This window comes from Carya illinoinensis, chromosome 15 (genome assembly GCF_018687715.1).
Source record: "Carya illinoinensis cultivar Pawnee chromosome 15, C.illinoinensisPawnee_v1, whole genome shotgun sequence".
Taxonomy (NCBI): domain Eukaryota; kingdom Viridiplantae; phylum Streptophyta; class Magnoliopsida; order Fagales; family Juglandaceae; genus Carya; species Carya illinoinensis.
In genome coordinates, this window is record NC_056766.1 from 11,691,248 (window position 1) to 11,706,454 (window position 15,207).

Below are 15,207 nucleotides of genomic sequence, written 5' to 3' on the forward strand. Positions count from 1 at the left end.
TTTTACTACAAGAATTACATGGTTGGTTAAGCATTATATGGACTTGTGTCATGCAAGCTGGCATGACGTACCAGTTAATGAAAAGGAAGAATTGATTTCAAGAGTTCAAGTAAAAGTATTGAATTTCATACATATTCAAATAGAGTATAGAATTAATTTGATTGATGTTTGTCTCCAGAATGACTTCATCCTTGATTGGACCAAAAAGAATCACCGTGATGTGGTTACGAAGACACTACGCAAGCAGTTTAATCATATTCACTATGATTTACATAGAACCTATAAGCAATATGATAGTAATGAATAAGCACTTACGAATGTATCGTGGGTGACACCAGACACTTGGATGAAGTTATGCGCTCAATATTCAAGCGAGAACTTCAAGGTAATTTACCGGTCAATACTTAATTAACATTTTGTGGTATTTTTTATTAAAATAGTCATATAATCCTCTTGACACCTCTATTTTTCTCATTTATATCATGTCTCGTGTGAGTGCAGCGAATGTCTGAACGAAATAAATTTAATAGGGAAAAACAACAAAACAATCATACAGTTGGACGAAGGTCATTTGTGCGTTTAATGGAGATAAGGGTAAGTCTCCATTTTGGTTGAAAGATACCTTAAGATTTCCTATATATATTCAGTCTAAGTAGAATGTACTTTGCTTGTATTTGAAGTCTGGGAATGATGAAACTGTGGTCGATTTCTTTAAAGAAGTGAGATAGTCAAAAAAGAAGGACAAATTTATAACTCCCATGACAGAAGAGCAATATGTGAGTATTAAAAAAAATCCAGTGATTTTTTAGAAAAAATCGTCAAATAATTTTTAATTCTATAAGTACATATTATGAGCACTAACATGTGTGATTTTTTAATGGTTGATAGGATAAAATGGCTACAAATATGTCTAAGTTGGAGCCTAAGAAGCGGACTAAGGAGGCTGCAGTGACAATTTTCAAGGAAGTTTTGGGTCAAAGGTCAGGGTATGTAAAGGGGCTCGGCGAGATGGTTATTCTCGAGTCATCTAGACAAGCAACTGGTGTCCGAATAGCAGAATTAACTGAACGTGCAGAAAAGCATAAGAAAGAGGTTGCAGATTATAAGGGACAACTTGATGACTTATGAGAGAATGTCAAGTTACTACAAGCCAAGTACGACAAGTTCATAGAGAGATATTAGTCAGAGAGGTAGACTTTGGGAGAATTTAAAAAGATGACATGCATATAGATTTTAGATGAGTAATTTTCGGACTTTATTTTTTTGAGAAATTTATTGTTGGACCAAAAACATTTTACTTACTAGAAATGAAATTTATAAAATTTCAATTAATTCTAAAGCATTTGTGAGAAAAAGAAATAATTTATTTGCTATGAAGAAGGAAAAGAAGCTCATTTGATTGAAATGGATAAAAATAAATATAATTAAGAGGAGAGAAGAAAAATAAATAAAAAATAAAACACAAAAAAAAAAAAAGGTGTTGGACAAAAGTATTTGTGGCGAAATATTTGAAATATTTCTGTCACTACCCACTATAGCCGGGAAAACTATTTCTTGGCTCAAAATTAGTGGCGAATTTCGGACAACTTATTTTAGCTGGAAATGTGTTTTGCGGCGAAAACTATACTATTTGCGGCGACTAGTTTCACCGCAAATAAGTTGATTTGTTGTTGCGTCTATTGGATCATAAGCCTTGCTCATGTCGGGTTTTATGACCATAAAACCTTATTTTCCTTACATGTTATTGTTCTTAGAATGCATAGATTCAAAAGCCACAATTATATATATTGTCAGAAATCAACCTGTTTGGCACAAAAGCACTATGTGTGGGAGAAATAAGCTCGAGGAGAATGCCTTTTAGCCTATTAGCCAATGTTTTTTAGGTAATTTTATACATGACATTACAAAGGCTAATTGGTATGAATTCAAAACCTTTAAAGAGAATTTTATCTTAGGAATCAAGGTAATGTAGGTTTCATTAATGCCATCCAGCCAACCATGAGAATTAAAAAAGCATAAAGTAGATGCACATACTTATTTTCCAACTATGCTCCAATGGTTATAATAAAAAGTAGCAAGGAATCCATCTGGACCTGGGAAACCAAGAGGATTCATATGAAAAATGGCCTCCTCTCCTTCCTAAGCAATAAACTTTCTCGACAAGTAAGATTTCATATCTTTAGTCACCTTGGAATCCATATGTCTAAGGCATTCTTCAATCCCTTCTACTTGAGAGGTAGCAAAGAGATCTTTGTAAAATCTTTGAAACTGAAAGTTGATCTCCTCTTGTATTGTTACTTCAAATCTCTCCTTATTAACTTTTGATGGTGTTAGCGTTTCTCCTCTGATTTGCACACATGTGATAGAACTTTGTAATCCTATCTCATTTCCTCAACCACCTCTACTTAGTTCTTTGCTTCTATTTGAGTTTTTTCTTCCAGGTGCTTATCCATTTCCTGTTGCAAGATTATGATTTCCTTGTTCAAATCCCCATTATTAGCATTATGAAGTTTCTACATATGGTTATACTTCTCATTCACAAGACCCTTATGTTTACCAATAGCCTCTTTAATCCATTTGATCAAACTCTCTTTGCATATTTGTAGGCCAATGGAAGCAAACAGAAGCTTATTGGAAGATTAGCATATTTCTTCCGTTCTTTAGTAATTAAAGAGTGACAGTCCTCCCTTCATACCCAGCTTATTTCATATCTAAACACACTAATTCTACTCCTTTCATCATGCTTACTTTTCACTGAGATCAAAAGAGGGCAATGTTTTGAGCTTTGGACTGCTTGGCTTGAACTAAGGTGCCTTCGAATAAAGTATACTATCTTGACTTCTCAGATGCCCTATCTAGCCTTTCTTTAGTAAATGATCTCCCTTCTCTACTATTATTTCGAGTATATTTAATACCTTGAAATCCCAAATCACTTAGGCCATGCACATTCTTCCACAACCTCTCTAAATGCTTCCATCTGGGTAAAAGATCTCATAACATCCCTATATATACCTTTCGTGATGGTCTAATATCTCATTAAAGTCTCCCATACATAACTATGTCACATCCCATTTAGGTTTCAGAGCTTTAAAAATTCTCTAACTATCCTTTCTTTTTGTAGTCAAAGGGTTACCATAAAAATCAGTAACAAGACAGGCTCCTCCACTAGCATTATCAGTAACTTGTAGTGAGATGTGATAATAAGAATATGTGCCTACACTTGCATTATACAAATTCTTCCATAAGAAAGCAACACCTCCACTAAGGCCCTTGCTATCCACTACAAAACTATGTTAAAATCCTAGTAGTTTTTCACCCTTTCCATTTTAATTCATGTACATTTAGTCTTCTTGAGAAAAATAAAATTTGGGTATTGTTTTCACCAAAGGGTGAAGTTCTCTAATTGTGCAAGGGTTCCCAAACAGTTTCAATTTAGGCAAATCATCGTTGCTAGTGGGGTTGCTTTACACTCCCTTCACGAGAAAATGAAAATTTAGATCTTTTAATAAAGCCTTCTATCTAAGATACCATCTCAGAGTTAGAAGGAACAGGAAAAGAAGAGATAGTTAAGAGATTCCTCTTCCTGCCCACACAGAATACAAGTCAAATCTACAGACATACCATGTTTGCTAAGCACATCCTTGGTAGGGAGCCTTCCCAAGGTAGCCAACCAGAGGATAAAAGCGTGATGAGGGATAGCTTTCCTATGTGTACCATGCAATGTAAATGACAAGACACAAATATCCAACATCATCCAAACATAAAATAACTCTATCTTCAAATCCATCCGATCCTCGACTCCTCAGACTCAGTTCGGCATAACCAACCAATCACAATTTATTCTTAAAGTAAAAATATATTTAAATCTTAAAGAAAGTTTGGAAAATACTTACAGCGCTATATAATATTTTTTGAATGATCAAGGGGCTGTAAAAGGTGTTGAAAAGGCAACGTAACAGTGTAAAATACATTGTGGTCGTGGGTTATAAAATACCCACTTTTGAATGGGAGCGAACCAAAACTTGAAATTGATAGAGAATGATTTAGAGGTGTTTATAAAATTAGTGGAAGTGGTGGTTGGCAATGGACGGCGGTGAAAACGACAGTGGAAGTGAAAAATGGCCAAAATGGAGTTGAACTCCTGGTGGTTGCTCCAGTGATAGATCAGAGTTGGAAATAGGTGGGTTAGGTCGGCAAGGGATTGGTAATGAAATGGTGAAGAAGTGGTGGTCGGAGGTGGAACGACGGTGGCATAATGGAGGAAAAACCTTGCGGTTTGGAGGAGCTCATAGTGGCTTAGATGGGGCTAGGATTTGGTAGGGGTGTTCACTGACTGGAAGGGAGTCGAACGGTGAGGGTGGTGATGGCCACGCCAACGAGCGGCGGCGATCTGGGCAAATGAAGGAAAACAGGCGGGAGGGAAGAGAGAGAGAGAGAGGGTGCGCGTGGGGAGAGAGAACTGGAAGAGAAAAAAGTGGGAAGAAAAAGAAGAAAGAAGGAAAAAGAAGAAAGAGGAAGAAGAAAAAGAAAAAGAGAAAAATTAAAGATGGGGAAAAGAAAATGAGATTCAGTCCTCACATCCAGTGTCTAGAAATTGATCCAACGAAAGTAATTTTAAAAGCAATAAATTGACTAAAATAATTTAAACATAATATTTAGCTAAAATAAAATATATAACTAGTAAAACTAACAACAAATTTTTAAAATCCAAAAATAAACTAAGTTAAATTAAAGAGCAATTTAAACACAAAATAATAATTAATATCAAGAAAACACCTCAAAATAAATTTCACAATTAAATAAATCTGATTAAAATTCAATAAATTTAAAATAAAAGAATGAACATTTTAATTAAAATACTCATTTAATAAAAATATACATAAAAACAAGATATCACAATTGTTCTATGCAAATAGCCAAGTGCCATATGGGAACATATAAATTGCCTGTGACTCCATTTTCACTTACCAAGACTCACAATCATGATGAGTATGATCTAACCTCCCACATGCATAGAAAAAGTTTGGGAGCTGCTCGTACGTGGTAATGACCCACACGTACAAACTGTAAACCACCAAGATCAATAGTGATAGGCCACTATTGTTCCATGCCATATGGGAGCATATCAACTTATATTATGTTATTTAATTACTCATTTTATTTAGATATATATATATATATATATATATATAATTATGTTAATCATAATCACATTCTATATATATTTGCTATTTTAGATTACAGCATGGGCTATAAATTAACGGACCAGGTTGGGGAGATTAACTAAAGTTTTCTTTCAAAACAAAATGAGATAAAGAAAGCTAAAGATTTTTATTAAGGAAACAAAAAAGATAAAAGATGCGCACATAAATCTATTGAAATGTATATTATTTTAAAATTATATAAAAATAATTTTATAAATTAACATGATTTGACGTGATTTGTTAAATTATAAAATTATTTTTATTATAAAATAAATTTAACAAATTATATAAAACCGTAAAATTACTTTTGTAGCACTCCTCGTTACATAGTCAGTTACTCTGTTAAAAAAAAAAAAAAACTCATGATTAGTATACTATTAGAAAAATAACATCAAAAATAAAAAAACAAAAAAAAGGGAATCCCACGTGCGTGGTGCCATCCAAAGATTCCACAATCAGGTCCTAAACTGGAATTAATAAAAGTCAACAGATGGGGAATATGCTTGTCTCTGTCAGCCCCAGTATTATCCCACACTATGAGTGACCCAAAGGTGGTCAGGTACATTCTAGCTAGGGTCCAACTACATTGAGTGGGAGATGAAGTTACTTCCCTAACTCGAGGAGCCAACCCCATAATTTTCAAACAACCTAACTATCTTTGACATTCCAGAGAGAGATAGAGAGATCTAAAGAGAGAGAGAGCGGCAGCATAAATCATGAGAGAAATACTTTAATTATAAAAAGATAGTATAAAAATAAATTCATAAATTAATATAATTAAATATTAGATTATAAAAATATTTAATTTTATTATAAAATAAATCTAATGTATAATATGAAATGTTAATTTATAAATTTATATTTGTGAAATCTTTTTATAACTACAATACTTTTCAAATAATGGAGGGTACAATTAGCTGGCTGGGTATCTTTGATATTCAATATTCCTTTAGCTAGGCCAGATGTCAGTGGGGTTTGAGAAGCTACAGACCTTTCTTTTAGTAGAACAAAGTCTTCAAAAGTTAGTGCGCACTTGGTCAAGATCCATTGCTCTTTTAGTAATGCACCGGCCAGATCCTTTGAATGGAATCCCCAAATCCAATTTGACAAACTAAACTATATTTGCATGATGTGATTGTCATGACTTTATGGAATAGGAAAATATATTTATAGAGCGACTTTTATAAATATATATATATATATATATATATATTCTTTCTCATTTTGTTTTTTAAAAAATAGATGCATTTTGCATATCATTATATTATATCTGAATTTTGTACTTTAATTTGCATCCCACTCTATAAAAACTTACACATTACATTTTCAAGCTATGAAAAGAAATTATAATTTGTAGCCTCCATGCATTAAGTTCTATTAGTTAAAATTGTGTAAAATCCAGCCACATAAAGGTACGTCGGATGTGAAAATAAATAAATAGATAGATTAAAGTGTTACAATTATAAATAGATCCTGTAAAAATAAATTTATAAATTAATATGATTTCATATGGTTCGTTAAATCTATTTTATAATATTATTTATGTGATATCATCTCTTTCTTTAAGCCATTGGTAATTTGTTTCGACTTTGGTAGGCCTCGCCCTGTATGAAGTTCATATAGTGTGAAGTGTGAAGCGCTACTTCTGCAACTATATGCAGGACCAGTTACCATGAGTGTGAAGTGCTTGCTCCTCCGCTAACATGAGGTCAGTGCTTGTGGAGCCCTATGCCCACCACAGAAATTAACAGAGTGAAGTGCAAAGCAAAATGTTTCAGGACTTGGGCACACGCATGCATACACAGTTGAGGGCCGGAGATCATGGAGTTGGAGTTGGGGGTAGATAACTTTTGTTTTCATTAACTCTTCGATCCTAGCTAGCTCTTCCTTTTGCTGGGAGGTTCTCAGCCTTCTTAAGTGCTCGACAATTAGAGGTACTACTGCATGCTGTCTGCTATATATTGCATTTTGAAGATCAGTGCTTCATAAAACATGATTTTCCTTTCCATTTTTTCTATTTTCTTTTCTGTTTTCAGAGCACAACAAGCTGGCTAGGCTAGCCCACCAAATCGTACCTTGATTCTTTCATCATTACCAGACGACGCATCTTGCTCAAATTGCTTGCACTAGCAGGTATTTAAATAATATATGTAGTGCAGAAGTTGATTATTATTCTTTCTACTTGATATATAGTTATAATTACTAGGTTTGTATAACCCCAGTCTAGTACATACGTAAGCAACTAATTAATTAATATAAAACATTAATGACGAAAACATAGAGCTAGCCACTTCTCATTGCTGCGAAGAACTTTAAACATAAAGAGATAATTTTTCATTCAAACAATGAAGCTCAAGAAATGTAATACGTTAGAGGGTCTATGCCAATACATCTCTTTCAGTTTTTCTGGAGCACTAAGCAAAGATGGTTTAGCACGTGAAATATGATGAATTAACAGTCGACGGGGTACAGCCTTTGAAGCAGAGAGATTCAAGGGCAAAACGTCTCATCATGCCTTGTGGGTGGAGATGTTACTTCTGGCTTTAGACATTTTTTCAAAGTAAAAGATCATATACATACATATATATTTATTTATATACATGTGTGTGTGTGTATGTATGTATGTATGTATATGCAGAGGAATGGAGAATAGTTGCATGTCAGTGATAGCACATGCAAAATGAATCCCAGTTCCTCAGGCAATATATATATATAAAGAATATACTCATGATATCATGCATGCAGTCTCTACTCACATTAGAACTTGGCAAACATCATCATAGGAATCTTTTACTATGTAACATTTTAGTTTAAATTTTCCTCTTTTTATTTTGGAAGAGAATTGATGGATGGAATCTGCAACCCCCCAACCCTAGGTCTATATATACCCTCAGGATACCATTGCTGCCTTCCAAGCCTCCCCCTCTATATATATAAAGTTCTCTCTCCCCAACACACACGATCTGCATGCATGCACATTGATCTGAATTAGCTTTTATCTCTTCTTTGGCACTTGAATTCAGTTCTGAAACAAAACCCAAAACCATTAATCCCTTTTCTCTTTCAATCATGGCCACCAGCTTCAAGATCATTTACACTAGTGCTTTCCTCCTTGCACTAGTAGTTTTCTCCAATGAGATTATTTCCATGGAGGGAAGGCAGTTAAAGACACAAATAAACAAGCAGTATTCATGTGAAAACCATGCAATATCCATTTGTGATTATAACAGCGGCAATAATCACGAGTACTACTTCATGAGCCGTGACGTTTTAGAGCATGAAGCGGATTCTGAACCTGCTGCAGGTACTGCTGATGAAGGCCGCTCAGGTACTGTTGACAATGTTGAAGCAGGCGATGCTGATGATTTCCGACCCACTGATCCAGGACACAGTCCCGGTGCTGGCCATTCGAAAGGGCCTCGAAGCGCAGATATTCCGAACCTGTAGATATATTTATATATATATATAATTTATTGTCTGTCGACTGCACGTACTTATAATTGCTCGCATGAGCATTAATAAGTGAAATATTAATGCTAGCTACTTGTTTAGAGAAATAAGTGAATTACTTTGCATTAATGCAAAGTATTTGGATTTGGTTTGGTTTTATCGATCGATCGATCGTGATGCTTTTCATGTGTAATATATTTAAGTTCCTCGTCTAGCTACTAGTTGTGTAATATTTCTAAATCATTCCATATATATATATATGGTATCAATCAACTGAATTATTGGGTGTTGTTAATTATATGTTTCTATATATTTCAGAGGTCGAGGTTGGCCTCTTTATAAATAATTTTAATTGATCTTAATTATTTTAATTCTCTATTGATTTATTTGTGTTTATAGTATTTAAGTACTAGAAAGAATATGGCTAAAAAAATCTCGATCTTCTGGAGTTTCGGTTTTCATTGATTTCTCTATTTGTGAAAAATCTTAATAAATTTGAAGAAAATTATAACTATTTGCAAACTCTTTTTTTAACACACCAAAATGCACATCGATCAATGACTATAAATATATAAAGAATTGCTACATCTATAAAGAGATAACACAAAGATAATTTTGTAAACTGGCGTAATTTTATGTAATCCAGTAGATCTATTTACAATAACAATAATTTTATAATTTAATAAATCACATCAAATCACATCGGTTGTGAGATTATTTTCGTGTAGTCTCTTTCTGATTAAAGTATTTCTCAAATATTTATAGAAGTGTAACACATTAACTAACATTAAAAAGTATTTATATTTTATCCTTTTTTAATACCTATAATGGGTCTCATGGTAAGTGCATGGTGTGTAATTTACAAATTACATAATTACATATGACTCGCTTGTTATAAGTATCAAATACGCATGGTGAGAATATAATTTTTTAAAAAATGAATTCCATAATTGGAACCTTTGATTTGAGCTTAATTTGTGGGTTGCATGCACCTTTAAAGTAATTAACTTGCAATATTACATAAGAAAATAATATTTGCAGTCGTGGTTGTACAAACACCATACAGTCTTTTTGAAAAAAGTGATTTAATATGGGACCTATATGGAAAAAAAAAACCAACTTTTTAATCGTGAATCCTACTCTTTTTCAAAGCGATTGCGCGACTTTTGCACACTTCACGACTGTATATAGCATTACTCTATTACATATAGTTATAGTAAACCATTTTAATTAAATAAAGCTTATTAATTAGGTATATATTTATGCCAATTATATTAATCCTAGAACCATACATGAAAGGAAACTTAAATTGTGGTTAATACTGTTCTAATGATTGATAATAAGATAGAATCATTAAAGCCAAACTATGTGTAAACTCTTAATATTTTGTTCTAATGATTGATGATCAAATAAATTAAACTATCTCCTGCTTTTCACAATCAAACAAAATACGCCTTGACCAAACTTTTACTAAACAGTAGACCAACTATATATAGGAATATCAAAGAGATTGATAGCAACGTTGACACTATGTGTTGCCATCCAAAGTAGATATATATATACATATAGAAAGAGAGAGTAATTATATATACAGTATGCACAAATATCATACGGTTGCTTTGAAAAAGAGTGGGATATACCATTAAAAGAATAATTTTTTTATGTAGGTCCCATTAACTATCATTTCATATATATGTGTGTGTAGATGTGTACACTTCTTTTCTTCCTAGCTAGTACTTGTAGTTGTACTACTCGTAAGTAAATTTGTTGGAATTTTCTGAATTGGGCAATCACTTCCGGTTGTAGTACACTATAAGAAAAAGATGTTTTTGTAGCCAAAAAAATTACAGCAAGCAACAATTGGACAGCAGAAGCCATTGTTTTTCTTTTGGAGAGCAAGAAAATCATCGCTAAAAAGACTATTTTCGGCGATAATATGTCGCCACAAATAAAATCGCAAGATACAACCTCGGCATAGCACGTTATGGGTCTTTGACAGCGATGTTTTTGCTATATTTGCTATGAGTTTCAACCACCATAAAATGTCATTATAAAATCCTATGCAAATTCCCCATTCTTTCTTTTCCTTCTCCCTCTTTTTTTCTTTTCCCCCAGTTTGATACTCCTCTCTATTCTCTGTGAGTTTGCTGCCGCCATTCCCAAGTCGTGCCTGCTGCAATGCCGTCGCCAACTCACTGAGGAGGTGAGTCTCTCAGCCCTCTGCCTGTTTCTTTCTCTATCTTCGTCTCTGTGTGTGTGTGTGTGTGTCTCTCTCTCCTTTATCTCTCTCTGTCTATTTCTTCTACTCTCTATTTCGTCCTAATTATCTCCATCTCTCAGTTCCATCCTCGTATGCGGGGGATCTCAACCGAAGCATGAACGAGGGGCTATTGCTCAATGAATTGGTCTATGTTTTTCAATTTTTAATTCCCCTCCCATTTTATTTATATATATTGGAAGCATTTCATCTCAGCATAGTGCTATTGCCTTCATCTTTGTTTGTTTTGATTTCATAAATTTGGAGTTCCTGTGTGTTTAGGTAAGTTCACTTCTTTTTTTTTTTTTTTGGATATTTTCCATGATTGATTGTGAATCTGTTATGAATTCATTATGAATCTGTTACGAATTGCAGTGCTTTATCTACATTAGGGACTTTGATGTTGAAGGGTGGGCTTGGATCAGTTTTTAGACACTGGTTTAGAATTGATTTGGGGGGAAGCTTTGTCAAATGTTGTTTTAGGTGATATACATCTGAGAGTTCGTGAAAGTGGGTTTTATCTGATTTTAGTTAATATGGGGTTGCTCAACCTCCTCAAAAGGTAGTGTAGTGAAAGTATCATGATTTGTCATTTGTGGTGTCCCATGATTTGGGTAGCAAAAGAGGGTAGTTTGGCTACAAACCTTTGTCTAAGCTATAAAAATATTCTCAAATGAAACCTTTGAAAATATACTAATTTTACATCTTCTATGAAAGTAATTTCAATATATCACAACGACATGAAGCCGATACTAATGAACATGGGAAGCTACTACATGCATGTGCCAAAGAAAAATGTGGGCCCAAAATAAGTTCTCTTAGACATAAATCAATACTGTATTGCTGTTGAATTTCAAATTTTAATATAATTTCCTTCTCCATTAATATTGGGATTGTGCGAGCTCTAGCTGCTATCTGTGAAATATTTAATTCACATCTAATTAAATAAATGCATACTGAGGAGGATAGTAATCTCTAGAAGTTTGGAAGAAGGGAAAAGAACTAGAAGTTTGGAGGAAGGGAAAAGAACTCAAAAATTTACCTTGTAGCATCAATGATGGTGATGATCTTCTTTGACAATCATGAGGATCATTTAGTAAAGGCTACATGATGGAAAGGATTGTTAATGTAGCCAAGATAGAAGGCTTTCTAAGAATATCTGAACTAAGAATTTTGTTTTAGTATGGATACGGGATACCCCTAAACTTGAGGCAAAATGTACTGTTGCATACATGCAACCTTAGGAAATTAACTGGATAAAATTGGCAAAGGAGACATGCGGGAACTGCAATGCATGAACATGTGGGTTACAAAATGCTAATTAACTGAGTCCATTTCAGAATTTTACATTTATTATTAATATCTTTGAGTCTCTTGTTCATGCTTATGTAAGTAAACGTAGATTTTCATTTCCGTTGTTTAAAGCTTATTACATTTTCCAAGAAAATAAGTAATTCCCTTTAACATTTGATAAATCCTTTGATGCCACTTGGCACTACCCACTTTTTTTTATCTGAGACAAAGGTTTGCAGCCAAACTACCCTTTTTTGCTGCCGAAATCATGGGGCACCACATTTTTATAGTTTCCTAACATTCACTCGAGTGAGGTGTCAAGCGAATAATTTGCCTACCGTTAGCTCAAGTAGATTGTCAAGCAAGAGGTAGAGCGAACCATCTATTTATCGTTCACTCAAGCAGACTATCGAGTGAAGTGTCGAGACAAGGTTCACTCGAGCCAATGGTAGAAACATCCAATATCATAAAGCTCAATCTTAGACTCACGACATTGATGCCAGGTATCTAGTGCGAACTTGGAGATATGTTCTATTGCTTGTCTATATTTTCATCTCTATCGTGGCCAAATCCGATCAAGTCGACGCAATCATCCATCTTTGTCATGGCTTGCATCATGGTCAACAAACAAACATGGTTATGTGATTTCTCTTAGGAAGTATGAAGTAGAAGAAGAAGAAGAAGAAGAGAAATAATAAAATAATAAAGAACAATAACAGAGTAGATGGAAATCAGAGGGGTGTGAGAGAAGATGAAGATGAAGATGAAGCTTGTTTTGAAGATTCCTAGTTGTCATTGGCTAGTTTAATTTGGATCATGCATGTTTCTATCTAATTGGATTTGTTGTAGCACATAAATTCCTAATGGATAGGTTCTAAACTCACTATTTTATATAGATCGATTCCTGATCTCCTAGGTGCTAGATGTTAAAAATTTCTTTTACATCCTTTCTTTTTTTTTTTTCATTTCATGTGGGATGGAAGCCTTACTTCTTTGGCAACCGTCCAAGTAGCTGCCTGCAAGTCCATGGGCTGGCTTTCATATAAAGTTTCTTTCTTTAAAAAAAAATATATTTGTTTTAAATTTTAAATATGAATGAATCAGATAAACAGATTAATATACGACTGTGTTTGTATATAGCAAAACTCATTTCTTAAACCATAATTGACGTAAAAGATTGATTACTTACTCGAGAAAAATATTATTAAATCTTATTTTTTAAATAGTAGTGTTAGAATTACAAAGAAATTTAATAAATAAAATAAAATTACAAAATTAAAAGCTAATATAGCATGATTTTATATATTAGATTCACTTACGATATAAAGAATTTTACTATAATTTAATATACAATATAGGACATCATGTCATGACAATTTATAAATCGATTTTTATAAATTATTTTTGCAAATGAAGTTTCTTTCTTGCCAAAATAAGGTCTGTGCTCATAGTGAGCATCCATGGTGAGGAGAGTAGTACCACTGGCCGGAAAATTAACGATATATTATTAATATTCCTTGAGCATGTGAGAAATGCATAAAAGAAAGAGAAGAGTCAATTGATTGTGATTGGAAAAAGCAAATTACCGAATGGAAAAGTAGCTGAACAATAATTTAAGATTATATTAAAATGAGATGAGATGAAATATTTTATTAAAAATTAAATAAAATATTATTATAATATAATTTTTAATATTAATTTTATTTTAAAATTTTTTAAAAAATTATTTATTATATTTTATATAAAAATTTAAAAATATTATAATAATTAGATAAAATAATTTAATATTTAATAACCAAATCAGACCTTAGTTTCGATTGAACTCAAATTAGCAAAAACATCACAATACTCCTGATTCATATATAGGAGTGATGGTGGTAAGGCCTTTTACACATTTTTTCTACTTAATAGTGTAAACTTTTTTATTTATTTATTATTGTTTCTATTTTTTTTAAACATTTTTAAAATCCATTTAAATATTTAAAAAAATATAAAATTAGTAATATTTCTTTAATAATTAAGTAAAAAAATTTTAAAAAATCGATAAAAAAAAAGTACACACTTCTTCGATGCCTCTATCATTTCTCTCAATATATACATACATAAAAATTGTACGATAGTAATCAAGGACAATTATTAGATAAGATACTAAAAATATATGATATTCTCATCTTATCGTGTTGTCATATTATTAAAATTAAGAAAATGATAATATAACCCTTAAATATGTATATTAAATATACTTATTTATATATTTTTATTTTTATTTTTTATTTTTTTAATAATTAAAAATATTAAAAATATATTTAAAAAAAAAAGAAATTCATTTGCATTAATTAGTGTGTATATCCAAATGTATACCCTAACATTGTCCTTAAAATCATTCACGACGCCATATGATAAGGGGAAGTACCACATACCCCTACCTTGAAATTACCTAATAATTACTTGTTCAAAAAACTCCACGATAATGATGTAAAGATTACGAGAAAGTTTGAAAGTAGAGATAGAAATTATAAATTTAAAATGAAAGTTTAAAATATTAATTTTAATATTATTATTATTTTAAGATTTAAAAAATTTTGAATTATTTATTATATTTTATATGAAAATTTAAAAAATATTATAATAATAAGATAAAAATTTTGAAATAAAACATGTTTATCAAATCTATCCTATATCTTTTTCGAATGTTATGGAAAAATACAATTTTGTTTTAATTGAATATTATTATTTTATAAAAAATACTATTTATTTAAAACAAGATGAAAAAATATTTGCAAAACAAAAGATTATATTAAATGATTTACATTGCTCAAATTTGCCGACCATTTAAATGATAATTATTTTTAAAAATTAAAAGTTTATTTGAATTTGGAGGTGAAATGAGATGTTTTTATATAAAAGTTTGAAATTAAATAAAATATTTTTAAAATTTTAAAAAAATTAAATTATTTATATTTTATATAAAAATTTAAATAGATTATAATAAATAGATAGGCT

General features: G+C 31.9%; 1 protein-coding gene across 1 annotated transcript; it reads left to right on the forward strand.

The window, feature by feature from the left end:
• The first annotated feature begins 8,273 nt into the window (after positions 1 to 8,273).
• LOC122296667 (precursor of CEP11-like) lies at positions 8,274 to 8,651 on the forward strand. Its single transcript, XM_043106470.1, has one exon. It carries the CDS (start codon positions 8,274 to 8,276, stop codon positions 8,649 to 8,651), a length of 378 nt encoding a protein of 125 aa, XP_042962404.1.
• The last annotated feature ends 6,556 nt before the right edge of the window (positions 8,652 to 15,207 follow it).

Excerpts from the sequence above, each read along its gene's own strand:
- LOC122296667 (XM_043106470.1), top strand. The coding sequence starts at position 8,274 with ATGGCCACCAGCTTCAAGATCATTTACACTAGTGCTTTCCTCCTTGCA.